The following is a 27,017-nucleotide window of genomic DNA, read 5'->3' as shown; positions in this document are numbered from 1 at the left end:
TATTTTTCTTTTTTTTTTTTAAAAAACGTGTCTCATACAAGAGTGTTGTTTCATGAGGCCCTTTATGTGTACTAATTCACTTAGTTAATTAGGTTTCTTGTGTTAATATGAGCATACAGAGCGCTCTTTGTATGCATGTATTTGTGTGTTTGGTTCTTTGTGAGGGCATGTCTGCTGTCTGCATCATGGTTCGTGCACGTGTGACAGAAACAGCCTTGTGTGCATACTCCTGCTCACTTATTCTCCATATGATGATCCCTGACTTTAATCGATAAAACCATCAAAACACCTCGGCCGCTGCCCTCTTGTTGACTTTGCCTGTCTCTTGTCTCTCCTCCAGAGAAAGTCAGTATGCTGTCAGCATTGATCGCTCCCTTCAAGTACATAAGCCCTGGGACCAGCAGCACAGAGGACGAGGACAGTTTAAGTAAGCTGCCCCTTTTCTTTCTCCGTGGCAGGCCTAATATGGGACTGATATCTCTCTCAGCTGCTTGAATTTTTTGGAAACGAGCTCTTTGATTACACATGGGTATCGTCTTATTAGTTCAAACCTTTATCCTTTTAAAAGTAGGAAAAATGAAAGTTAGATTTGAGTGTTCCTGATGAATAGGTCATTAAATTAGATGCATGCCTGCATACACTGTCATCTTAAGTGTCCCCCACCACACCATTAACATTTTTCTAGCAAAATCCAAGCACCCTATTTTTGTTCATTCCCCATCAGGAATGCAATACGCTAGCCGCCTCCCCGTAACACGGTTTGAAGAGCGTATCACAGCTGTTCAGACTTTTCTCTTACGGAGGATAGAAGTGTGAAATAAAGCAGGCTACAGACATTTCTCTCATCCTTTCTTGGAACGTCTGCCACTCGATGCGATCCCCACCCCCCATTACAAATAGGATTGATGCTTTGCAATGGCCACAGGGACCAATGTTTCCTGCTCACGACACAGATTCATAACCAATTTGGAGGCAGATTACAGGATGATTTGGCAGATAACATCACCATTTTAGGGGATTTGTATTTGGGTTTTAAAATACTTAAATATGATAGAGCCATGCTATGAAGTGGGCTCAGCTCAGAGAGATGATTGTAGATGTGTTCATTACCATTTCATTGTGTATCAAGTGGCTCTATCTGCCTCGAGAGATTTTCCTTGATTCATTTTTTTCAGTCAGGATAGAAGAGACTGTAGCTTAATAATAACTGCTTTCTTTTTACTGCTGTGTTTTGACGGTTGTCTGGCACTTTCACTGACATTTTTTCTATTTTTGCCTTTTCCCTTGCAGGCACCAGCAGTGCAGAGGTAAAGGAAAACCGTAACATTGGTAACTTAGAGGACTGCTCCATAAGCTCCGGAGAGTGTCAGTCACGTTTCTGCACAGAATCTACCCGAAGCGGGAGTTCTGGTCTAAAGAGGAAACGACCGCTAGAGGAGGACAACAACGGTCACCTGTGCCACCTCCGTCTGATCTATAAGAAGCTTTCCTGGTCTGAGGCGCCAAAGAATGCGCTGGTGCAGCTGAACGAGCTCCGTCCGGGCCTGCAGTACCGCATGGTGTCCCAGACAGGCCCCGTCCACGCTCCTGTGTTCTCTATCGCTGTGGAGGTTAATGGATTGACCTTTGAAGGCACGGGACCCACGAAGAAGAAAGCAAAGATGAGGGCTGCAGAGCTGGCGCTCAAGTCCTTCATTCAATTCCCCAACGCCCCACAGGCCCATCTGGCCATGGGAAACATCTCAAACCCTTCCACCGATTTCACATCAGACCAGGCTGACTTCCCTGAGACGCTCTTTAAGGAGTTTGAGTCTTCACCATGCGCTGGTGGCCTCTCGCTCTGCAACTCGGCAAGCGAAAGCGAGCTAATATCGAGCAAGTTGCTTAGACATGGACGGTTGCTCTGCCACACATTGGACCTCATGGTGCAGGCTCAGCAGAGGCTGGGTGGCATTATTCCAGAACCAGAGGCCCCCAAGAGCCCAGTGGCGTTGCTCAACGAACTTCGGCCCGGCTTGCGCTACGCCTGTCTTTCAGAACGAGCTGAGGGAAAACGGCTCCGAAGCTTTGTGATGGCGGTACGCGTGGATGGCCGGATATTTGAAGGCTGTGGTCGCAGCAAGAAGCTGGCCAAGACCCAGGCAGCCCAATGTGCTCTTCAGGCCCTCTTCAACATCAGGACAGCCCCTGAAGGGAGGACTGGCCTCAAAGCCAGCAGGAAGAGTTGTCCTCATTTACCCCAGGTGAGAACAGACACATCTCAAGCTCCTATCTATTGCTAAGCTCTTTTGGCAGCCACTCCACTTCCTACGGGGGCCTATAATGACCAAAACAGCAGGCATGCTGCAAAAATCCAAACACTGTCCAAGAAGTAATTAAGGAGGAGAGGAGATAGGGACTTAAGATAGGAGGATGGAAGAAGAAATAGTGGCAGCAATGATATGGAAAATTCATATCACAGATATGTGTGAAAATGTTCATGGGTTTATTGTGTGCTCTGCAAAGCCTGGATCTTGAGTAAACAATATCTGTTTGTCTGGCCGTTTAGATAGAAAAGCATGTAAATGAAGCTAATTACTGTCCTGGTCCCTATGACACATGAGAAATCTCCATCACAACCCAAATTATTTTTTTTCTTTCTTTTTCCACAGTCTTATGTGTTTGCAGAGCTGTAATTGGGAAGGTTTTGTAATTTTGCAAAATCTCCTGTTTCCTCATGTGTGGCATCACAGTGTCTACAAACATTAATTCAATCTGTTGCCCAAAGGAAATCGAAAAGCAAAGAGCAAATCGACAAACAAACCACTGAGACCAATCCCATGCTCATTTACCCAAATATTTAAATAGCAATCAGAGCGAGGAAACTGTTTTTTGAGAAACTTGGGGGAAATTGGAGAGCCTGAAAACACAGTGGCTGGATTGGCTGCAACTTGTTTGACATCCGGCTTTCATCGCAGCTGCACAGTTACATATTAAGTATATCTGCCCTGCGTAGATAGTCACACTGATTTGAATTGTTTACTTTTGTCTGCACAGAGAGGAACTTTATATCCCAGCTGTCCAGTTCACAAGCATGTTGACAGCTGAAAGTAACACTAAAACGTCCCTCAACTGTCCTATCGTTGCACAAAAGATTGTGTAAAACACCACCCTCTTGAGGTCTTGAATTGATAAATTAAGCCATTCACATCCAAAGCTTCCTCCCGATAAAGTCTTTCCTTGAAGCCTTCAGTCTACACACTATGCCCTGTAGGGTGTGTGTTGTGTTGAATTTCTTTTTGAGCCTTGAAGAAATAAACTGGCAAGAGTGTCCTTCCCCAGAGCACAACATCAACCCTGCAAACCTGCACATGTCTGCCTGAGAGAAACTTTTTCTTTTTCCCCTACTGCCACGGTGTCTAAAAGGATTTTAAGAGGATTTGCTGCACCTGTTTAGTTCCAGAACGCACTCGCTTGTGGAATTTCTTGAAAGTCAGCCGTGCTGTCTGCCAGCCACAACAAACATTTAATTTTCATCAGTAAAGGACAAATATGGTGCATATAGTAGTCGTGCATGTGTGGACAAACAGATGTGTTTGTGACAGTTACACGTTACTCTTTCATGATGTTATTACAAAGACCTCCAGCTCATATTTACAGTCAATGTTCACATGTGAGCCAGTCCTCGTGCCAGGCGTTGATTGCATGGGTAGTGGTTGACTACCCTGCAGATGTGCTGTGTAACGCGGGGGTTGGCTGCCAGCTGTAGCCTGGGGATCGTGCACTCGGTATGGTGGTATGCCAACTTTCGGGTGCCAGCCCAGGCTGTTCTCTTTACTCTAACTCCTTCTTGCTAAACCTGTCTTAAGATAAAGCTTTGTTGTTAAGATGTGCCATGTTTTCCCTTAATTATTGGAACGTCTTAGATACATAACTTGATAAAACGCTCATTTTGAACATGTACCATGCCGGAATACAGAGCTCAGTTATATTAAATTCAAATGTGTCATGTTATCATGACCTTTGGCGTTGCAAATTAAAGCAGATGGTAACCTTTAGTATTAGTTTCATCATGCCTGGTCAACACTGTTAAAAAAAAAGTCAACCCATGATCTTTTTCTCAACCTAACAAGTAGTTGAGGGTGCCTAAAGCTAACTCAGGAGTTTTAATACTTTATCCTGACCAAATAACTAAGCATTAAGTGAAAGCAAAACTAAACAGCAAGTTATAACCAAGTGGAACATAGAAGAGAATCCAACACTCAAATATCCAGTACAATGCAAAGTCTTGAGCCACCCCTAATTTTTGCCAGAAAAACTGATTTTAGTTTCAGGGATTTATTGAAACTTGCAAAAATAAATGGAAATACAGTATATAAGGTAAAAATTTCATATTTTATGTAAGCATATTTATTCTTCAACACAGCCTGAACCCTCTTTGACAAGCTTTTCGTTTCTTTAAGTAGACTTCAGGAATAATTCTCAATGCTTCTTGAAAGATCCCAAAGCTCTTCCTTGGATGTTGGCTGCCTTTTTTCCATTCTCTGTCAAGATGATCCCACACTGCTTCAATGATGTGGATTCATCCCTCCATAAGACCTGTTGCCACTGATTTTCAGCCTACTTCGTGTGTCATTCGGCATACCTCAGTCCTTTCTGCCTGCATTTTAGACCATTTCTGATGAGGCTTCAGTGAACAGCAGGTGAATCAGATGCATCTCTCAGGTCTTTACTGGATTTTTTCCTGTATTTTTACATGCCACTTCCTCTATTTTTCTCCCACACTGACACACTATGCTGAGATATGACAAGTTTGAACCCATTATAGTGGAAGTTACCATACTTAATCACCTGTGCGTGCTTTAGAAAGCCCACAGGTCACGTGACTTTCTCCAGACAATCAGCAAGGGTCAGGCTACTTCACAATAGGTGACTGGCTCTGACCAATCAGGAATGAGCCAGAAGCGGTAAAAAACCAAAAGATTAAAGAAAAGTTTATTTTTGCAAATGCAACTAAAGAAATGGAAGTATGACAGGCTAAATGTGCTAAAGATAATATTCTGAATGTCTATGCTAATTTTTCTGTTTAATGGAGATACAAAAGTGGTTCATCTCTTGAGTTTGGTGCTTTTTTTTATTTATATGTCAGTTTTAAGTGGCACACCAAAGAAAAACCTCATTCCTCAAAATGGTCAAGTCCAAGGTCTGGACTGAAAATTAATTCAAAAGCAGTGATTGTCCAAACTAAAACTTTGAAAGACCTGAAGCCTGAACTCAAGAGAGGGGTTAGAAGGAAAGAGATTTGTACCTGTGTTTTAAGCATAGACTGAGCAGAACTGGAAGGATGGGAACTTGAGAATCCATCCCACCGATGAAATATTTAAACTCAGGACAGCTACATAGTGCTGCGTTCTTCTCAGAGCCTCTTGGCTTCACCTACATACTAAAGAGAGAAACAAGGGGATTGACAGGACAAGCATACAAGTGCACTTATCCCCACAAGCAATAGGCTCAGCAGCAATAACCTATAGCTTTCTCCTCCTATACTTGTCTCTGAGAATTGCCTTTTAACAATCACTGCAGAAGAGAGGTGTCGGCCCACAGTTTGCTTGGCATTAAGGAGCTATTCATCTTACAGCAAGGACTTTCATTTCCTTTTCCTTCATTTCACCTTTTTTGTCCGGGGAAATCAAACCAGGATGTATTCTGCTGAGACATCTTGCCTTGCGTTCTGTTTGCTTTTTCTTGTTCGTCATTGAGAGTGGTGTGGTGCAACTGTCTAACTGCATGCGTGGGTTAAAGTACCAGTTAAGAACTGCCCAACTCTGTCGATCATTTGTCGTAAGCAAGGAGACATTATCGGAGCCGATTCCTAATATTTCATCAATTCAGACATTTTACCTAATTCCTAAGCTCAACCTCAAGGCTACGTCAGCTTTCCAATGTGTTTGCTTTTATTATTAATCAGTCACTTGGAGGCAGTCCTTCAATCCTATCCACAGCACTCCAGTTACCAGAAAATGCTTTTGCCTTATTAAAGCCTGCACAGTGAAGTGAGAAAGCACTGGAATAATCCTGACACCCATTTTACCAAGTGGAATGATTACCCCTCTGTTCAGGCCTTGATTGGCCACTTAATCTCCACTCGCCGCCACAACGTGCTGCAGTGTTGCCAAGTCCACGAAGCGTTAGGCTTGTGTGCGGCTGTGGGAAGGCGGAGAGTCAGCAGGTGGGACAATGGAGAGGTCCCTGGTCAGAATGCTGCACTCTGCCACCTCGGATTAAGGTTAATTTGAATAGAGAATAGGGCCCAGTGGCAGAACTGAATAAATATTAGGGCAATGGCTTCAGCAAAAAGCTTCAACTGAAGCATTATGCATATCTGTGTAATGGTTACATAAAAAGTGTAACCAAATATTTTGTTTTAATCATGTTAGCCAAGATCAAATACAGCTGCACAGTACAGTGTCCTTTAGTTCCTTGCAGTTAAAAGTGATCTGATTTAGTTATCTCTAAATGTGAAGCATCGCAGATAGAGAAGGATACAGACCGGTCAAGTGGAGTAATTTCTCCGCCTCCGCCACAGCAAATTGAATATGATTCCAGACACGTGAAGGTGACCCCTGTCAGCGGCTGAGCCTCTCGCAGATTGTTTTCTTTGTCTAATCTTTCCCTCTCCTAATCTGTCTCAATATAAACAGCTGTGACAGGCTGATCATTAATTAATATTGCCACAACAAATTAGCGACAGCGATCGCCCGGCCAAGCACCCTGTCAAAGATAGAAATCCACCAGCTTGGGGAGTGGGAGAGAGGAGGTGTGAGCAACACATTAGATAGCAGTTGATTAACAGCTTTGGAGGCCTTGCAGATAGTGTTACACCCTCAGCATGTGGACAGTGATGGCAACAGATACACACACAGTGGCAGCTACCACAGGAGAGTGTGCTCAGAGGATCGCCTATGATTATCTCTACAAGTGGCGCAGTGCAAAGAGAGTGCAAACAGGCCTGTAAACGTCTGCATCCATCACCACCTACCGAATGGGTCACATAAAACATCTTGTGGACTATTTGCTTGATGGCTGAATTAAATAAATGCAGAGTGATTGACAGGTGGTTGGATTTAGATTTAGTTCTTTAGTTCTTACATTGCAGCATTTGAGCAATAACACGTCTCCATCTTAGTGTTTCACATTGAAGTTCTTTGTAGTATTCTTTAAATGAGTAGAAAAATGATACCCAAACTCTCAGTTTTGTTGCGCAAACAAATAAGCACTGAATTAATTTATTAATCAACTCACAAAACTTTTCCTGCAGTTCTTTAGATGGCTGATGAATAGATTTGGGCAAACCACGCAGTCCTCTGATTGACCCCTGCTTCCTGATAAGGACTGTCACTTACTCACAAGTATATACTAAAGAATGATGTCATTGTGTCTTCGCTACTGCGTCACAGCAGCAATGCCAAGGGACATGTGCGTATTGTAGGGATGCCGCAGGTGTTGACAAAGCAGGAGTGTTTGATATTTCGGCATTACAGTTGGCTGGAAGGATATGAAAAGAATTTGGAGCAAAGAGGCAAAGACAAAGAAGGGGTTTTGTTTGGTGTGAAAAGCTGACCTTAAACAATTCCAGACTGGATAAACAAGAGTGCTTTCCTTAAATCAAATGAATAGTCAACCCGCCACACTCTTTTTTTCCAACTTCAGTATGGCATTGCCTCCTCTCATGATAGATTTCCATGAGGGAGGGCTTTGAGTAATACCCAACCACTGAATTGCCTGAAAATTACATCATTCTAAGTCGAGACAGCAGCTAGAAATGCTATTTTCCGCTTGTCGTTTAGTGGCAATGCCTCAGTGGTACTTGTAAATAGTGGGCATGGCCTATTTCATATATTTGTAGAATGCTGCACAGCGTGATGACGCTCCACTGCTTGACACAAAGTCCCACTCATGGCCCTGTACTGAAATAATCAGTTCATTCTCAGCATGTTTTGGACCACCTGTTTTTCAAAAGAGAAACAGTTGTTCCATATCATGTGATTGGACAAATCAGCCAGCTTGTTGGAGTGGATCTATTCAAACGTTTGGGCCCAGGCAAAGACATGTAGGACAGGGTCTGCAGATCACAGACCGTCTGTAAATAAGGAATGTGGCACAACCAGTTGAATTGTTAGCTGCTGTTTTGAAGCCAGGAGTTTTACATTTGGCCGTCATTATCTGGAGCAGGAAGTGACCATATTTGGACAAGAAGGAAAAGCTTGAGAGTGATGCTCTAGACCAATTGGAGAACATCGCGTTTCTTTGAGGACACGTGCCTTTGGAGCAAAGGAGTTATTTTCAAACAGACCACCGGCACATGAATCATAGCTAATATTAATGTAGCTAATGTCACTGTAATGACTTGTGTAAGAAAAAAAATCTATTGAATTACAGACTTTCAGTTTTTAAATGCTCTTCATTCTCAAAGTCGCCAAATGTGGTGAAAAGTGACATCATTACACCTGGTGCAATGCAAGTGTTTCGGTGTTGGTTCGCCTGGTCATGTGACTGCTAAACAGGAAGAGTGTGTGAGATGGTCCATTGAGAAATCTAAAAAGTAGAATCTATATCTTTGAGATACTTTTAAATGTGCATCTGACACTATGATGCAAACACATCGATTAAAACAGGAATGGGTATTCACAACAGAACTCAAAGAGACTGTAGGAGAGGGGCTGATTTCTATTAATTACGTAATGAATAAGAATAAGTTATTACAATACACACTTAAAGCACCCATTAAATAAGAAGCAGAGTGCTCGTTGCCACGGCAAACTGGTGCTAAAATGCTGCTTTATCCTAAACTGATGATGCAGAAATAATTCAACACCAAATTTAATTTCATTGGTACGTTAAAAACAGATTTTTTTGATATGACACCCAATGCCACGATTTCAGTTTTTTTTTTTATCATTAGGAATTATATTTCGAGGAGTTTTAAACTCTTCATCTGAAAAAGCAGGCAGCTTGAAAAATTCTCCTTCATTCCTTTACTAATTTAGAAAATAATATGTATGATGTTAGGTAATGATGCAATCACTAGTTGCAGCACCACGGATGTCACCGTGTTCCCTTAAATAATTGCTCTGCTGAGTACAATACTTCTTGCCGATGCAATGGCCCAAACTGAGACCCAGTTGTACTAACCATGAATTAGCTTTCAGAGAGCACCGGGAGGTCTTGTTGTGCTCTGAAACTGATCTTGAGCTCTGACCTCACAAATGACAGCAAGATGGGAATTTCTCAAGCGCATTCTTAAAGGATCTCATTACAGTTTGTCATTTGTCCGCCAAAGTAATGGGAGCAAAAAGCAGCTGTTTGCTTCTGGACCGTCGTCCTGCCCTTTTACCAGCCACTCAGCTCATCGCTTGGTATTTAAGAAAAAAGCAGCAAAGGCCGGTGGAGATTTCTCTGCGAAATTACCGAACAATAATGTTTCTCCGTCTGAATGGGAGCAGCCTGGACACGAAAAGGTTAGAATCATCCTCATCTGTCTCATATGTATGCAAAATATGACCTATGAGACTGTGGGCTGTGGGCTAATGTACCACGTCAGCATGCAGCTTTGAGGGAAAATCCCTTAGCAGGGAGGAACTGAAATGGGGTTGGTCAGGTCAAGTCACCTTGCACATACACTAAAACGCCCCTGTAATCTATTGGAAAGAAGCGTGGTGCTGCTGAGTGCACCCCTACTCATCCTACAGTATCCTGAGCCGCAGCTACTAAGTCTTCATTCTTCATGACAGTCCCCCATTCCTCCCTTTCATTCCTCCCCCCTCTGCAGCCACTAGCTGCGAGCCAAGCATGGCTATAATCATTTCTGAAGAACCTCTCACACTTCATTAAAAGCATAATCAAGTTCATTACAATTTCATAGGCGTTCAGGTAGCAAATGGCCTCAGATAAATCATGACTATTGGTCCTGTGTGGCTGGCATGTGTAGGTTTATCTCTGGCTCTCAGGCGGGGGAGCGAGGAAGAGGAGGGAGGAGAGGAGGGGTCTGGATGTCTGGCCTTTAAATGACCTTGCAGCCTGGAGCAGTGGACCGTTCTGTCATACGTGCTGAATGCAGACGTGCTCACACCCAGCATCAGCATGCATCGCAGTGGGGACACCTGATTGTTCGTGACACCAACTGGGTCACATGCAGTGAGCGGATCAACAGATGCGGCACCGTAGGATTATTTTTAAACTGAAGTCTCTGACAATCTATGATTAATTGATATGGAGTCATTTCTGATGATTATTTGTCTTAATTTACCCTGTCACTATATTTGGGAGGAGACAGCTGCCAAAACAAAAATGATGGACTGGGATAAAAGTCAGTTCACATGAACTTTTCGAGGGTTAGAATTAGACTCAGAGCCTCATGAGGAACCCCACCTGTGTAGAAAGATTTGTGAGTAAATTTACTTCCTGAACTTAGTGGTGAAATCTCCTCTACAGAGCTATCAGGAAAGACTTTATTGAGGCAAAAGTTGCCTGTCTGGTAAAACCCAGGTGATGGGGCTGCTTTAAATTTTGAGCCCCTAGCAAATAGCAACGATTTACCATTCAGTTTACAGCTGCTTTTTCTTTCCATCTAAACATCAGAGGTTGGAATACAAAGCAATACACAACAGCACTGGCCTTGTTATTTTCATGTGTTGAAAAATGACATACCAGAGGCAACCGCACTTCCATTGCTCCTTGAACCCTCTTACATTTACTTTGCACATGTCAAATAATTAAAATGACAGCGAACACACCCTCAACAGTCATCTAAACTTAGTCTTTTCACTTTTGATGATTTTTTCTTGATTATATTTGCATAAAGTAACATCGTGAATTTCAGTTTTTGCTTAATGTAATAACGGTTATGTCCTTTTGTGCCACATAAATACACTGACACTGTCCCTCTGCACCTACTCACATGCATAGCTGATCACTGGGCCCCCTAGGGCCTCCCAAACCTCTGTAGATATTTCCCCAAGTGGTTTACTTCTTGGCTCCATAGCTAAGGCAGCATGTCTTGTGTTATTGATATGGCTATTATGTTAAAATGCTCACCTTTGCATTATTCTGGTAATACGTATTGACCTTCAAAGCTTAAATGATGCAAATTGATTCTTATATTATAGGAAGAAGATATAATTAAGGAAAAAATGTATCAAAGATATGTACATTGTGCTCATATACACCCCAAATTATCGTTAGAATTGCATTTAAAGGACTACATCCATGTATTTCTAATCTTGTCAAGTGAGAGTAGATAAGTGAGATGATTTTGTGGATGCTACAGTACTGTGCAGAAGTCTTCGACCGCTCCTCATTTTTTTCAGTTTTTTCCTAAACCACTGAACACTGACCTTTGAATCATTCAAGAATAAAAAGGCACCTAACTCAAGAATTGGGCCAGTGTTGTGTCTACACATAACGGACAACCTGGCAATGTATGAAGAAATGACAGATGGCTCGACATTTTTGCCCAGTGCTGCAAATCCAAGAGCAACACAGTCACATTTCCAGCCCCTCACATTAGTTTTAACAAGTCTACAGCTCAACATTGCCAGTTATCCTTTTGTATTTGTAAGTGATGCACCGCCGTGCTGATAGAAAATGGCAAAAGGAAAGCATAAATCTACAGTGATGGATAATGATGATGTTACCATGAACGATGTGAGAGGTCAAAAGGGGATAAAGATAGATATAAAGACATGAACGGTGCCTGAAAACTTGCACAGTTCTTTGTGTAAGTTAGACAATAAAAGTGGTTAAGGTCATGAAAACATAATGGTCAAGCATTAGATAAGTATTAGATTAGCTGAGGAATCTTGGAATCTCCAAATGTGATGCTTTTTTTGGTACCCTTTGAGTTCAAAACCTGTGCAGCAGGCTCCTGACCATGTGTTAACACATGTTTCAAAGGTTGGGAGTGACAACAGGCTGCCAGGTGGTAACTGACTTAGCTTAGGATAAACACAGTAAACAGAGGAGAACTGGCTGGCAAGGGTGTATCCAAAAAGTTGACGCTGCATGTGGTAGATGGCTACTTTAGTTTAGCATAGGACATAAGAAGAAATAATTAAGTTAGCATAAAGAAACTCAACAGAGGGAAACAGGTAACCATGCTCTGCACAAATACGATGTAACGACCATTTGGCGATGCTTAGCTTAGGTGAGTATAAGGAACGTAAGAGTCTGTCTCTACTTTCTACTTGTACAACTTTGTACAAGAGTAGGCTTTTGTTTGCTAAGGTAAGATAATCAGCAGCTGATTATATTAAGCTTTGATTAATGCAGTTTAAGTTTTCTATCAGCACGGCGGTGCATCACTTACGCCTTTAAGTGCTACTACTATAAAAATGCATCTCTGCATTAGTCTGCTGACAGTTGCTTTTTTTACTATTAATCACTGTTTAAACAAACAAGAAACAAACAAGAAATGTGAAAGTGTCATGTAGTTGTATAATTAGCTGAAAACTGGGGAAAATGCAACAGCATATTTCCATTTTTCTCTTGTTTAAATGACCCCAAAGATTGAAAACAGGGGTAAAGCTAAACATCTGTTACCTGCGCTATGCTCACTGGGACTGTGCAGAGCCTCTCTTGGGGTTAGTACAGAATGGAAGAGCCTGGAATGAGGTGTATGTATGACTGTGTGTGAGTATGATGAGGGAAGGAGGAGTTAAAAACCTAGTTTGCGGGGGGGGGGGGGGGGGGTAGAGGCAGGCTGTGGGGGGAGTTGAGGATGGATGGAGTGCAGGAGGGGGAAAGAGAGAAAAACCTCAGCCGAACAAAAGACCTTCAGGATTAATTAGGCGTCAGATTGGTTGCAGGGCACCGCGGGGGGAGAAACAGAGAGTTTAGCATTCTGAGAAGACCTCATGTCCTCAGCCCTCATATTTCAGCCTGCCTGCCCATGAGTATACAACAGCAAGCTAGTTAAGGCCTACGCTGTGCCTGGAACCACTGTCCACTGGGTTATGAATGGAGCCTCCTCTCCATCTTCATGTATTTTTATGTTATCCCACAAGGCAATAAGAGGAAACACAGAGGTCATATATGTAATGCATAATGTTTACATGATGGTTTTCACTGCCTGTGTCAGTGCTCTCTGTACATGGGGAAACAAGTGAAATATGATATAGAAGGCAGCATTTCTTCCAACCTGAGTTCCCCATAGCTGTAGCTGAGCTTTGCCAAATTAGGGTGTGAATACACAAAATAAATGCAGTTGAACTCTCCCTGAACTTCTTGCTTTCTCTGCTATTTTCAGCTGATTTTCATTTCTCTTTTTTTTTTTTTTGTTAACAATTTCTGATTCGGGTCACATGCCTCACCTTTAAATTTGAGAGGCAGACCCGAGGATGCCTGTTAATACCATCTTTCCTTGTCATTGTCACAGAGGGATGTTTCCGAGACGACCTTTGAGGTGACTCCTTCCCCTCTGATACAGGAAGCGTTGAACTCTGCATACAGATGACAGGCAGGGTTTCCATGAATCATAATATCTTTACCCGATTCCATCTACCTGATCTAAGCAGATCAAATAAGAGCCGTCCTGGAGGCTAGCACAAATCATGCCTATACAGCATTTGTTTCAATCATTCACAGTACAAGCAGCGGTAGATCAAACATAGAGCTTTAAAATAGTCAGCAGCATGAACTTCAGAACCAAGTCTGTTGGGTAGATTGGATGATTAGTGATCAAATTTGCTAAACTGAACAGTGATAAAGCTTTAACAGATTTTGTTATATAGAGATGAAAATCCATGACTCAATGCATGAATAGTTATTCTTAGAGGCTGAATGGAAAAGTTTTCACCCCCAGCGACTTTTAAGCTTTTAATGTTTGAAACTTTGTACAGCTCGCTCCGCTTATCCTTCACATTGGCTAAAAAAGGTGAATAACTAAAATGGCTGGCTGAGTTGTCCTTACAGTTGCATATAACTTTAACTGCCAGGGCTAAATGTAGACAGCTTGACTTTTAATACATTCATATCATTGCTTTAGCACCTGGTTGTATGTCAGCTGGTACATGACAAATCCATTCCCACTGCACTGTTTTCTGACTCTGCATCCTGGCTGAATTTCAGGACCCATGTTGCACTCTTCCATGCAGAATGATGAACTAGCACTGCCCCTGCTGATGGAGAAATGAGAGCCACAGTCCCAGGGTGAAGCACGCAGTTTGACAGGGAGAGTTTTTGGAATGAAAGGCATAAACAGAGGTTGACTTAAAGTATACCCATGGTATGTAACGCTATGTCCTTCTGTGTTTAAAGAAGTCAGTAAATGTAAAACATGTTAGCATAAGAAAAGTCATGCAAAAGAATAAAAACAGAATTTGTTTCTAAATTTATTTAAATGTTTTGTTTATGGGGAGTAGAATACTTCTGTTTCTTACACCACACAATTTTCAGTTCAGATCACCATCATTGTAGAAGTGTTCAGAGCCTATCACTGACTGTAGGGATTCCCATTAAACAGAAGAAAACCGGCTCAGTGCTTAAAATGCGGTTAAATCCAGAGTGAAGCTGCTGTGCCATGTTGTAACTTACAGCTGTTTGATAGAAATACTGCATGAGAGCAACTTAGCATATCAGATTACAGCAGGAGGGCAATGGTGTATGTTTTACTGCAATGTATATATTAAGCAACTTTAGTTGCTCTACACACAAAGAATTTCGAAGAGCTCATAGAATATGTTTTATGATGAATTGACCAAACTGAGAGTTTATGTAAGTAATCCAATAAATTTCTATCTTATCTTTTATTTTCTTATTTCTTAGGAACCAGTTGTTGATTGAGATGATGATCAGTATATGAATCTACAATGAATATAATTATTAGTGTTGAAGTGCTATACAAAATAGAAAATACCTCACTCACGTCATCACAAGGTAAAATACACACACATTCACACATTAAAGTTGCGGTGAGTAACATTAATGGAGATCTGCTGGCAAGAATGCTATAAGATAGTGATAAATGTTTTAACTGGCATTGTACCACTTGAAAATGACAATACAAGGAATGTATCTTTGTAGTCAGCATGTGTGCTGTTCGGCCAATTCTGCAATGTCTCACTGCTATATTTTTCCAGTAATCCAGAACAGGCCATCAAATGCTGGCTTTTTAACAGGTCTTTTTGTGTTTTAGGCTTTTTTTATATGTATAAATAGATGTTCTTATGTGTTAGGAAGGAAGAAGATGATGAGTATGTAGTTGGTTGCAGTACTCAGCTTCACCACTAGATGCTCCTAAGTCTTACACCGTGCTCCTTTAACGCATTGGAAATAACGAATTAATGACACCGAATGTCACTGGGCGAGAGTATTTTTCACAGTATTTTCAAAAATACAATATGAATACTCTTTGTTGATCCTTGACAGCAGTACCCACGTCAAGCACTTCCTTATATAAACACACTTGGAGTTTTAACTTATTTACCTGATGCAGATTCTTCCCACAAACAGCCTGACCCTTCAGCATATCGGACATTCAGCACTTTCTTTCGGTTCTGTTCTTAAAGCCAAACCTCATAAGTGGTTGAAGGAGATGTGTTCACGGTTTGTGGAGGTGGTGATCCCACAGCCTTAAGGTAAACCACTCATTTGTTTCCTTTTCTGCTCATTCTTCCACTCCCTCTGCAACATGAATACAACATGCTGCATCATGTGGGTTGAAGAGAAGACAAAACATCTTCAAAAGAAAAAATAAAGAAAACAACCTGTTAAATCTCCTATATAGCCTTCTGTAGCTTGGCACTCATTTTATTGTTGAAACTGATGCATCAGATTGTGCAGGGCAGTGGTGTGTGATTTCACATTTTCAGAAAGAAGCTTGGACTGAGACGTAAAGCATGCTCAATAGAAAAACATCAGTGCTCTTTCTGCTCAGTTCAATATTGACTCCGGTTTCACTCTGTTGTCATGCTTCTCTGGCCCTCGCTGCTGGCCTTCTGCAGGAGACTATGAAGGGTATATGTGCATGCATGACTTCAAAGGTTTGAAGCAAAAGAAGAAAAGGAAACAAAAGAGAGCGTGTGCATGTTTTGCAGTCTATCTAATGCTCTGCTTACTCTGCAAACGCCACATGATGGATTCTTAGTAAATGTTAAAAGAGCAGGGGCCATGTGCTGATTTCTCTGGCACACTCAAAAGCCTTTCCCATGCAGTTATTTGCATTCATTTCATCTGCGGGCTGTGAAGTGCATATTGTATTGTGTTGCACAAGCTTTGTGTGTGTTTATGCACAGTGGTGGCAGTGAGAGGGATCACGTGCTTTTTAAGCCTCTTCTGTCAGTAGATGGTTATTGGAAGACACATTCATCAGTGCAGAAAAGAGGAAAAGAAGCAGCTGTCTGCAGGGTAAACACACTGTATCTCTGTTGTCAATTGAAAAACCTTAGACCTACAAATTGACAGGCGACATCGCTTGTTTAACAGCAGCACTTCCAGTTTGTCCAGAGGGATATGAGAGATGGTCTTCAAGTCCAAGCTGAAATATGGTAATGTGACTCCATTTCCAAAACAGTTGGGACACAATGTAAAATGTCAAAAACGACTAAATACAGTAATTGGAAAACTTGTGAACCAATATTTGACTCACAATCCAACATATTAAATGTGTTACCATTTCATGAATATTAGCCCATCTTGAATTTGAACTGCAGTCACAAACAATGATATCTGGAAGTGTTTCTGAGTCCATGCAGTAAATTTCATAACAGAATCATTCCTTTTTTTTTTGTTTCAGTGCTGCTTGAGAACCTGAAAATAACGGGCATCCGATAATGATTTTCGACCATATCCCTTGCCCACAGAGATGTCTCCAGATTCTCTGAGTATTCTGATGATGATTACGTCCTTATCTGCCCCTACCATCTTATTCTGCAGTATGTCCACCACCACAATGTCCAGCTGGTTAGTCACCACCACTTTATCAGTCTGGATCTTGGAGTCTCACAGGATCTCAGCTCTGTCATTTTCCACCACCTTTGGAGGTATCTCCCATTTCGACTTTGGGACTTCCAACTCACACATGGTACGAATGCTTGGGTACACTGTACTAGTCACTTGGTTATAGCGTTCCATGTATGCCATGCCTGCCTGCATCTTACACCCTGCTACTAGTGCTGGGCTGTCTCAGAGGCCTCCTTGCAAAGCCTGCACCTGAGGTCTTGTCTGATGTGGTAGACCCAGGCTCCTATTGCTGATGGGCATATGTACTCAGACTTTATTCATCCCATTCAGATGACTCTTTAGGACCTGCCTTACTCTTTGCAGGTACTTGGTTGTGGCTGACTTCCTGGCAGCCTCTTCATGGTTGCCTTTTGCCTGTGGGACCCCCAACATATTCATAGCTGACCTGATCATCGGCTACATTGCCATCTGGTAGTTTAACCCTTTCACCAGTTCATCTCTTTGATCCTCTGGGCCCTGTGGATTGCGGGGTGAGGTGTTTGTGGATTAAGCTATCTTCTAACAGATGAGATCAATCTATTGGTACCTGGGGAGTTTGGAGGCTGGATGAACACCTAAGACTCTTTGCTGTGTTCTGAGCTCTTCCTTAGCAGTTTTCCTAAATCTGCTGAAAGTCTGTCATATTTTTATACTCCGTATGTTGTTATATTTTCAAAATGAGTTGTTGGTGGAAAAAGAAGCAAGAGTTGACAAAAAATTTTAATCACAATCAGAAAGGAAATCTTTGAAATCCTGCTCAAACCAAATGCTTGTGAGCATAGGACAAAGTTAGCTACCTGTCGTGATCGCTTGCATTATTTTTTTTACCAATCTCCCTCATGTCACTGAGGCGTCCCAAACCAACACAACATTGACATTTACCCACAATCCCTTGTTGACTGTTAGGAATTCAAAAAGAGCACCCAGAGCTATGAATCAAATGTCAGCTGTGGTGCTGCGGTGGAAGCGTATCAATATCTGATGATGTATGGCTAGCTCCGGGGGCTTTTGGCCACAGCAGCACCCACAGACATGACAAGGACTCTGCTCCACACTTAGTCACCAGCAGAACGAAGGCCCCTGGATAAATGACCCCTTCAGAGGCAAATGGACTAACTGCGCTGCAAGAGAAAACAAAGCTGAATAAATGACACATCTTGTACTTATTCATGAAACTTTTTTTCTTCCTTCACAAGCAAAACCTGTGAAACTTTGTACTGTGGTATAATGCTGGCATCGCATTTTTGCATTCATGTACATTAGTTATGTTGGTCTTAGCAGCCCATTGTACCCTTGACAGCACATTGTGTGACAGGCATGGCTTGACAGAGGGACAGAGAAGCATCCGAAAAGGCCAGCGTCACCCCCACATCTGCGTCTCTAATCTCCATGCCGAGAGGAAAGCGGCGCTTGGCAACAGACGTTCACGGGCACCGTTCAAAGGGCGGTGCCGGGGTTTGAAGGCTCACTGATTACCGGGGTCAAGCCCACCAAAAGAGCCACAGCAGTATCTTCAAGAGCAGCAGAGATGGAGGCACGGCTGCTGTGTCTCGATCGAGGCAGAGACACAATCGTTCCCCCTTTAGAGGGAGCAATCACAGCTCCTCAGAGGAGCCATTTGAACGGTTCGGCTCTTTTAAAATGATGAACGTTGGAGGTAGAGCCTCCTTTACCCTTGAATTGTTTTAAGCCGTCACTACATCCTCTCCACCTGTAGAAACAGAAAGCAGTTTTGTTGGTGCTGGTAGCTCTGTGGCTTTTCTCTGTCTGCAATGAAATATTGCAGTCAGACAGAAATTCTCTGCAGGGAGACAGTGCATAGGTCATGCCAATATGGGACTTTTATTAAAAACTCAAAGGTCCACCGTAGAGTCTGTGTCAGCTACCGCCACAGCTGGTCACTAGGTTTCTTTCAATGATTTTTTTCTTTTTTTCTTTTAAAGTTTAAATTAAAGTCTGGTTGAACATGTTCACTGGCCACAAAGAATCAAAAGAAATCTGTATAATTAAGTAAGAAAACACACATTTTTGGGCCATGTGGAAGGAAGAGAGAGACATGGCATGGTTACATGGACAGTTGAGCTGAGCTGTGGTTTCAGCTGGATTTGGCCATTTAAGTGGACCAATGTCTACGTCCCAATGGTATACATGAAGAGGGGAGGTTAGTGGAGTTATCGACCAAAGCATGTCCAACCGCACAGTTGTCGTCATTAGGTTACTTGATTGTTGATTTTGTCAGCTGACGCTGTGGTTGTAAAATCAGGATTTTATTGGAGCAGAGCGACAGTGTGGAAGCCTGTGACATGTTTCACGTTTTCTTTTCTTTCTTAATTATAACCCTTAATAATGAATTACTATTTGATCTTATTATACAGTTATGATATACGTGATGTAGCCATTTGTGTACCAACATGATAACATTCCATTTGATGAAGTATGCAAAGCACTTTTTGTAGACTATTTATTAAAAATCCATAGTTATAATGCTGCAGAACCACATCATCACAGCTTGGTGTAAGTGTGGCTGGATTCTTGCAGGGCAGCTGCCTTCCTAAGTCCTTCAGAGTCTCTCCTCCTTTCTTTCCATAACCCCATGACACTTTATAATGATGTCAAGGAGAAGAGCTAAGGTAAAGAAAATAGGAGTCAATTGACAATTTGACCGTACCCAAAATTTACACCATTAAGCCCCAATGATTTTTATTGGGCATTCATAATACATGTGTACATTTGTTGTTTGTCATTTATCTGTGTAAAACTGTCTTCCTTCTAGAACAATTTAGTACAACTGTATTAGACACCTGGTCAGAGGCTCAACAAGTTGAAATTATTTTGCTTACGTTACTCCATTGCAAAGCGATCAAAGAGATCTTCAACATGGATTCCCTTATCTGTAACAATGTCAAATCACAGCGGCAATCAGCCCTGAAGTCACTTACACGTGAAATCCCTGTGTACTTCAAAGAGTGTAATAAATCGCTCAAGCACGATGTTCATTGCTGCTAAAACTCTTAGATTATTCCCTACCACATACACATAAAACTTTCCTCCCGAATGATCCAGCAAAGAGGCCGATTTCTCTCAGTCTCTCTCTGTCTCTGCTGAATCATTGGCGAATTAATGGGAGTTGTGTGAACAGCCCTCCGGGGCCTTTGGAGTAGCCTCCCCCCTCCTCCTCCATCCTCCCTTAGTCAACTATGTACTGTAGATGATAGACTCTTGTTAAATTCTCATGACTGACCCTCTCACTTCTTCCTCTGTTTCCATCCAGGCTCTTTTTCTCTTTAAGTGTCTGCGTACTTGAAAACCCCCTCACCCACCCACCCCCAAACACACACACACACACACACACACTTGTTCTCTCTCCTGGGTAGGTCATGTTATCTTTTCACGGGAGTCCCTCTGCTAGCCTTTGGTGCATAATGTATAAAGCCGCCGGTGTGTGTTTTACACTGTGCCTGACATTATTAAGTCGTTTCAGGCATATCACTGCTTTTATCTTCATCGTGGAGGTTAAGCAGAGGGGATTTATACGGAAACAACTTAGGCACGCTCCATCCGTTGTCACCCTGAACTTTTTTTTTCTTCTGTTGCTCTGTGTCATCTCCTCTGCCCTCTACATATTTGGAAAGATAGATTCAGGAAGAGAATATCTTCACAATGGTACACTAAAAGTGTGTTTTTGTGTTTTGTGACATTTGGATCTTTGGAGCAAAAAGCAACATAAATGTAATAACTATTTCTTATTGAATGTAATTATAGAAATTGTTTTCTATAGCAATTTTATCATATTGCTTTGTTTTATTTTTAGCAAAACATTCATCTTGTTTCTAAAAATAAAAAAGTGGAAAGACCAGACTTTATTATTAAGCAGGCTCTCCGTTGTTTGCCTTTCTTTACGACATACCTGTATAAATTCAAGGAAAATTCAGCATGACTATCAGCCAGTTAAAAACACACACCAGAGACGCTGAGCTGCCATTGTTGAAGCCATGTTACAACATGCAGTGGGAAATCTTTCTATTTTGACTAGAATGACTAGTGTTAAGAATCGGAACTCAATTCCAAATAGAAATCAACAAGGAAATACAAAAAGAAAAGAAAAATTCAATTAATTTCATCAGTTCCTGAGTGCACCTGTAGGCAGGTCTTGAAAGAAAGCCAAAAAGGTTCCATAATCCCCTGCTGGATGGGCAGCCATTTTGCAAATTTCTCTGTCAGAACCTGTATATGTAATTATGCTGCCTGTGATTACATCATGCATCAATGTTAGTAGCTACTTACATTGGTTAGTACATAAATAGCTACCGATATATGTCATGACATGAATGTCAGACATGAATGTATCTCCAAAATTATATAAAATTATACATTCACTAATAAAAAGTGTCAACCTAGTTTTAGCACCTTTCAACACAGCATTCATTCTCTGAGGATCATGAATGTCTGTACTAAATTTTATTCCAGTCCAGCATGTACCCAGAATGTATCTAGTATCTAGATTTAAAGTCAAGGACCCAACTCATAAGAACTCATCCTCTGGGAGCATGAATTGACCATGTAGGGTGTTCCAAATTTCATGGCAATCACTCGTACTCTTTTTGAGACATTTCTCCAATAACTGAAAATGTTATCCATGTATTGATAGTCTGATTCGTCTTGAAGACCAGGAGGTCCAAAACATCGCTCCATGTTCTTTGTACATGTAGAGATATTTTAGGAGATAAGGTAAACTGGTAAAACCTAAAAAGTTTGACCTCCATGTTGAGCAAGTCATTGTGGTTCATCTTCTAGGGATCACAAACCCCCGTACTAAAACTTTAGATCCAGACTACCTAATCTATTATACCATTCAGACCCAATGGCAGTTTAACTGTCTGTATAAAATTCAACATAATCCACTCTGGATTGCTCAACTGTTGCTCGTGATTGTGAAATATTTTAGTACAAATGAGGTCGATCTCTGCATAATAGCTGGGACATAGGAAATGATCGCAGTCCTAAGAGAAGAACATGGAAACAATGATCACTTCCTATGTTTAACATCAACATCAGGACATATCTTCCTTGGTTTTTAGATTAAGCTATCATTCATGAGGTAGCACATGTTTGACTCTGATCCCTCCTCCATGCACCAGTCCTTTCGTCTTGGTTTCCACCATTTCAAGCCTAATAAGGAATCTCTGCTTGAGCTCTGCTTTGCTTCTGGAAACCTGTGGTGCCGCCTCGCATTTCTTCCCCCCTCACAGCCACACTGGGTAAAGAGTGTGGGGTGAGCTGTGGCAAAGACAAATCAATTGCAGGATCTCTGTCACTCATTCTCTATCGTGTGCTCCTTCATCTGTCTTTGTTCTTACTCTCTGACATCAAGCATGTGCTTTGAAAGGGAGAAAACCTCATGTTATGGTGATGGTGGCCGCATGGTGCACCTCAGCTGCCTGATCTGACTGACAAGGCTCCCCTGCTCAGGAAAAAAGTTTGGCACAGAAACGTGAAAAGTGTTTCCATGGACTGCAGGGCCATGTGGTCATAGCTCAAGAAAAGGTTGGATCTGGTTAGAGGCAAAGTGCAGGAGTGTTTCACCCCACTCTACGAATTTGTACACAGTTCAAGCTCTCTGGGTTGCACTTTGCTGTTGTCACATGACACAACAGTTTTTTTTACTTTTGACCGCAGGCAAGACAGCATAATGACAGGTGAAAGGAGATCCAAGCACTGACATGCCTGTTTTTTCTTTATTTTTTTCCTCTTGTGATACAGATCTGGAGGACAACAAGAGCCAAAGATTGAGAGTCTTGCTATGTGTCATATGAAGAACAAACAAGCCATGAAGAGTACGGCTCTTTTAGAATCTAAAAAGCCCCCCGAGGCAGTGTTCCTACCAAATGAATAGATATTCATTTTCACAAACCTCATGCTTGGCGGCAGGCGAGAGATGGGGAGAAGAAAGGCTGGGCTGGAAGTGGGGGGGCTCGAGGCAGAGGGCAGACACTATTAAAACTGCGGAGAATGAATTGTTAAATACCTCTATAAAGAAATATAAGACATGGCCCCATTTTTATGCTGCCTGGGCTGCTCTGCAGGCGGGTGATAAGGTGATGAGGGCGGTGGGTTGAAGTGTGTGTGTTTTTCAGAGAGGGTGGGGGTAAAATCAGGCGATGATGTTCATGGAGGAGGTACACACATAGACACACACTCTCATCACGGCCGTCTTAGGTTTACACAATGCGTTTCACCAGATTAGCTGAGGTACAACGTGCTGAAGCATATGGAGACGTTATGGAGGCCCTTAAAATGTAATCAGTGGTCGATCTGGAGTCTTCTGCCTTTCAGGGCTGTAAGGCTAAACGATAAATTATACACTTGTGCATTTTTGTTCAGCCTCGGAAAACGGCCACACATGCCATCCCCCTGCCAGCATGCAAAGACTTCTAGGTCAAGCAGCAGCAGAGAAAATTTCCCCGCTGACATTTTGTGTTTCTGGCACAATATTGACTTCAGAGGAAAGACAGCAGGAGGATTGGTGGTGACATTCCACATTACCTTGGAGAAAGGTGTTGGTGCACTGTTTTAGGCAGGGAGATAGGCTTGACAAGGAGGAGGCAAGGGGGTGTGAATGGATGGAGAATGTGCCGACAGTGCCTTGAGATTTTTTATTTTTATGAAAATGTTTTGAACTGCTTAACCACAGACCCAGTTCTTAGTCCTTGCTGCTCTTCTTCACACAGTCACATTATTTTGGAAAATACAAAAATTACATAAAAAATCACAAAATTTTAAATGTCTGTATCTGGATACATGCAACAATCAGCCACAACTCTGAAACCACTGAGATGTGATGTGAATAACACTGATATCAATGCTATGTTCAGATGGAAAATCTTGGGTTCTGACATTCATCTTATTTCGACTCAGCCTCCCACCTTAGCACCCCATCTGGCAATGATGGCACCCAGCAGCAGAGGGTGGTGCCTCCCGCCACACTCCAAAAACTGTTAAGAGACCGCTCAAGCAGCACGAAAACAAGCCTAAGTTGTTGACCAGTGAGGCTAAAATTCATCAGTAATCCTGATTGGCTTGGAATTAGGCTATGATTTAGAGTCACTGGTGATGAATTAGGCTTGAGGAGTGAGAGGGGTAATGGGTCAGACTAAGAATGTTAAAGTAAGTCAAACACAGACAGAGAGGGGACAGACCATGTTTTTTTTGCCACCCCGTAAAGATCTGCTTTCCGTCCTCCAAACCTTCCACACCCTGATCAATTTGAGCATCCATGAGAAGCTGAAGATGTCCAATTCATGGAGTCACCACAAGGCAACCCATGGGTCCCAAAGGATCCGCCATCAGCATCCGGGTGCCACACACCACAGGACACTGACAGAGGTGCTGTGTTCGTGCCCCCAACCCAAAGTGTCAGTTGATTTGGATACACGAGCTGCACAATATTAGACGGGTGATTTATGGTTGTGGCTGAAGCTGCTCTTTAGATCTGATCACGCTCATTCTATATGGCAAATCTAGAGAATGTGTGTGTTTACTTACTACTACACTAGCCAGGTCCAACACACACGTTCTATGGGGGCCAAATGTTGGGCCCCACATGTTTGTGGGATTTGTGAGGGTCAAAACTGTGTTTTATGGTTGTGGCTAGAATTAGCATAAGGTTAAGCTGACAGTAAAGGTTAGGGTTTGACATTCAGCTGTGTTAGGATTAGGGTAACAGGCTGGGGAATTCATAATGTCACTGGTGACTCACCACAAAGATAAAAAATAAAAATGAAAAAACTTTTTTGTGTGTTTGTTTTCACCAGAGTAAAGTTTAAAAACAGTTATTTAGTAGCTATAACAGTTAGGGTTAAAACACATGAATCCACAACTGTGGGTGAATCATTATTACATAAACATTTTAGTGCCCACCCACACAGATCATTCAGTTGTACAAATGATCAGTGATCAAATGAATACTCCACCAGCACGGCATACAAGCTGAAGTCAGTGGAGATGACTGCTCATTTCATTGCAACTGCAGCTGCCATGATTACTCATAACAAACCATACTTATGATATTTCCGTAGGCTGGCAACTGATCTTGTTTCACAGTGTCAGATTAAATATTATATTATTATTATATACATTTGAAAGATGTGTTGATATGGCTCATATGCGTGCCAGATCATATTTCTGCCCATTTCTAGCTCATCTCCTGGATATGAGCTGTCTGACCTCTCCGAGACACATGAAGTTTCACGAATAGGCTCTAAGTTCAGCAGATCAAATTTATTGTTTTGCTGTTACTTCAGTGCCTCCTCTTGATGTGTGCAGACACTGCTGCCGTAGATCTCATCCGTTGCAGCTGCAGTTACTAAATAACTACAGCTGCTTGTTTTCTCCACCCTGAGGACACCCAGAGGAATTGCTCGGTAAATTGGTCAGAACTAATGCAGGAGAGACGCCAGGTGGGGTGAGTAACGCAACTGCCACTACAGCAGTTTGTGGTGAGATGTATTCTGAGAGGAGCTTACATCACTTTCCTGAAACAGACCTTTAGAACCAAATTCCCAAAAGTAGCTATCGTGGAGTGGGGCTAACCTTGATGCTCATCAAAGAGGAAGCCGGCCGGCTCTCCTCTCTCTGTGTGTCAGGTCGCGCTGATGGTCTGTCTAACTGAGGAGTGAGATCCTTGGCCCCGTTTTTCTGCCACATTAGGCCCACGCTGAAGGTAGCACTCAACTCCCCACTGAGGAGAGTGTGTGTATGTGTGTAAGGAAAATGGCAGGGGAGAAAGGTACAGACAGATGCATTTGCTAAGATATTAGCTGGTATAAACAGAGAAGACTAAAGGGAAACACAGCTGTAAATCACAGCCTGCTTTCCATTTGAGTTAGGTGAGGTGGATTATGTTGTTTTCTCACTCCGATTCACAGGATGAGAAAATTATAGCTTCTGACTGACTGACTGGTGGCTCCTTGTTCCTGGCACATCACTGCCCTCTATCACAAACCAGCCTGCACGAGAGCAGAGAGCCCTGACAATGCGAGAAGAGGGAAAGGAGGAGGCAGGGTTGTTTAAGGGAGAAAAGAGGAAGCAGAGGTGAAAAAGAATGAAAAGACAAGTAGTAGAAGACAACGAGAGGAAACATGAACTGACAGGGACAGGGAGAGGTAAGGGGAGAGGAGCAGCAGGAGCAAGAGGAGGGAAGGAGGAGACAGGAGGGAGGGACAAAAAGCTGGGCTGTTTGCCAGGGTCTATTCCACCTTTGCTCTCAAGGCCTTTCTGAGCTGCCACCTTCTCTCCCCTCAGTAATGTCATCAATGAAAAGGCCTTTAGGAGGGATGGAGGACTTGACTCTGGGTTCACACTGTGACCGACACCAGCTGATGCTGCCAAGCCAAGCAGGATTCTGTTCAAATTAATTGGATGTCACTTTCAGGTACAAAAAACAAGGCAGTTTTTTTTGTCGTTTTTTTTCCCTCTCATGCTGCTGTACAGAATCAGAACATTCTACAACACTGGGGCTCATGAAATCCAGAGAAAAGCAACAAAACAGGTCCAGTTTTCTCTCCAAGCCGTGAGGCTGACTTACAGGCTTCTGCTTCATAGCCACATGAAGTGTTCGCCGTGTTTATGTACAATATATTAGCGTTGCTGCTAAGGATTATTTTAATATTTGATTTTCAATTACCCATTCAGCACCTAAAATAATTTATGGAATTATTAAAATTGTCATCACTTATGGTAATGATGTCGTTCAAATATAGATTCTGGACTTTTAAAGACAAAAATGATGGATTGTAAAATATACAAATTGGTCTGGAGAAAATGCAGTTTCACAGTAACGGGTCATAAAATTGCCATGTTTCCCTTCTTCAGTTCTCTGCTGTGATAAAGTTCCTGTCACACCACTGGAAATGCTTCCAATCCTATCGCGACGTGACGATGTTGATGCTTGCATTGCAACGATGTTGGAAGTTGCCACTCTTGGCAAGGACAAAAAATGCCTAATAAGGGGGAGGAGTAGGTTGGATTATTTAACATCGCCCACC

The 27,017-nt window shown here is 42.2% G+C and overlaps 1 protein-coding gene across 1 annotated transcript in view; it reads left to right on the top strand.

Annotated features, from left to right (window-relative positions):
* Window positions 1–351: 351 nt before the first annotated feature.
* The window catches only part of adarb2 (adenosine deaminase RNA specific B2 (inactive)), a 63,872-nt gene continuing 37,206 nt past the window's right edge, over window positions 352–27,017 (top strand). The window contains exons 1-2 of the mRNA XM_072378297.1: window positions 352–427; window positions 1,291–2,243. Coding sequence (XP_072234398.1) covers window positions 352–427; window positions 1,291–2,243 — 1,029 coding nt within the window. The remainder of the gene's footprint in view (window positions 428–1,290; window positions 2,244–27,017) is intronic.

This window comes from Leuresthes tenuis, unplaced genomic scaffold (genome assembly GCF_036924035.1).
Source record: "Leuresthes tenuis unplaced genomic scaffold, fLeuTen1.0.hap1 SCAF_24, whole genome shotgun sequence".
Classification (NCBI taxonomy): domain Eukaryota; kingdom Metazoa; phylum Chordata; class Actinopteri; order Atheriniformes; family Atherinopsidae; genus Leuresthes; species Leuresthes tenuis.
The sequence above is the reverse complement of the archived record's forward strand: the minus strand, read 5'-3'. Positions and strand labels throughout refer to the sequence as shown.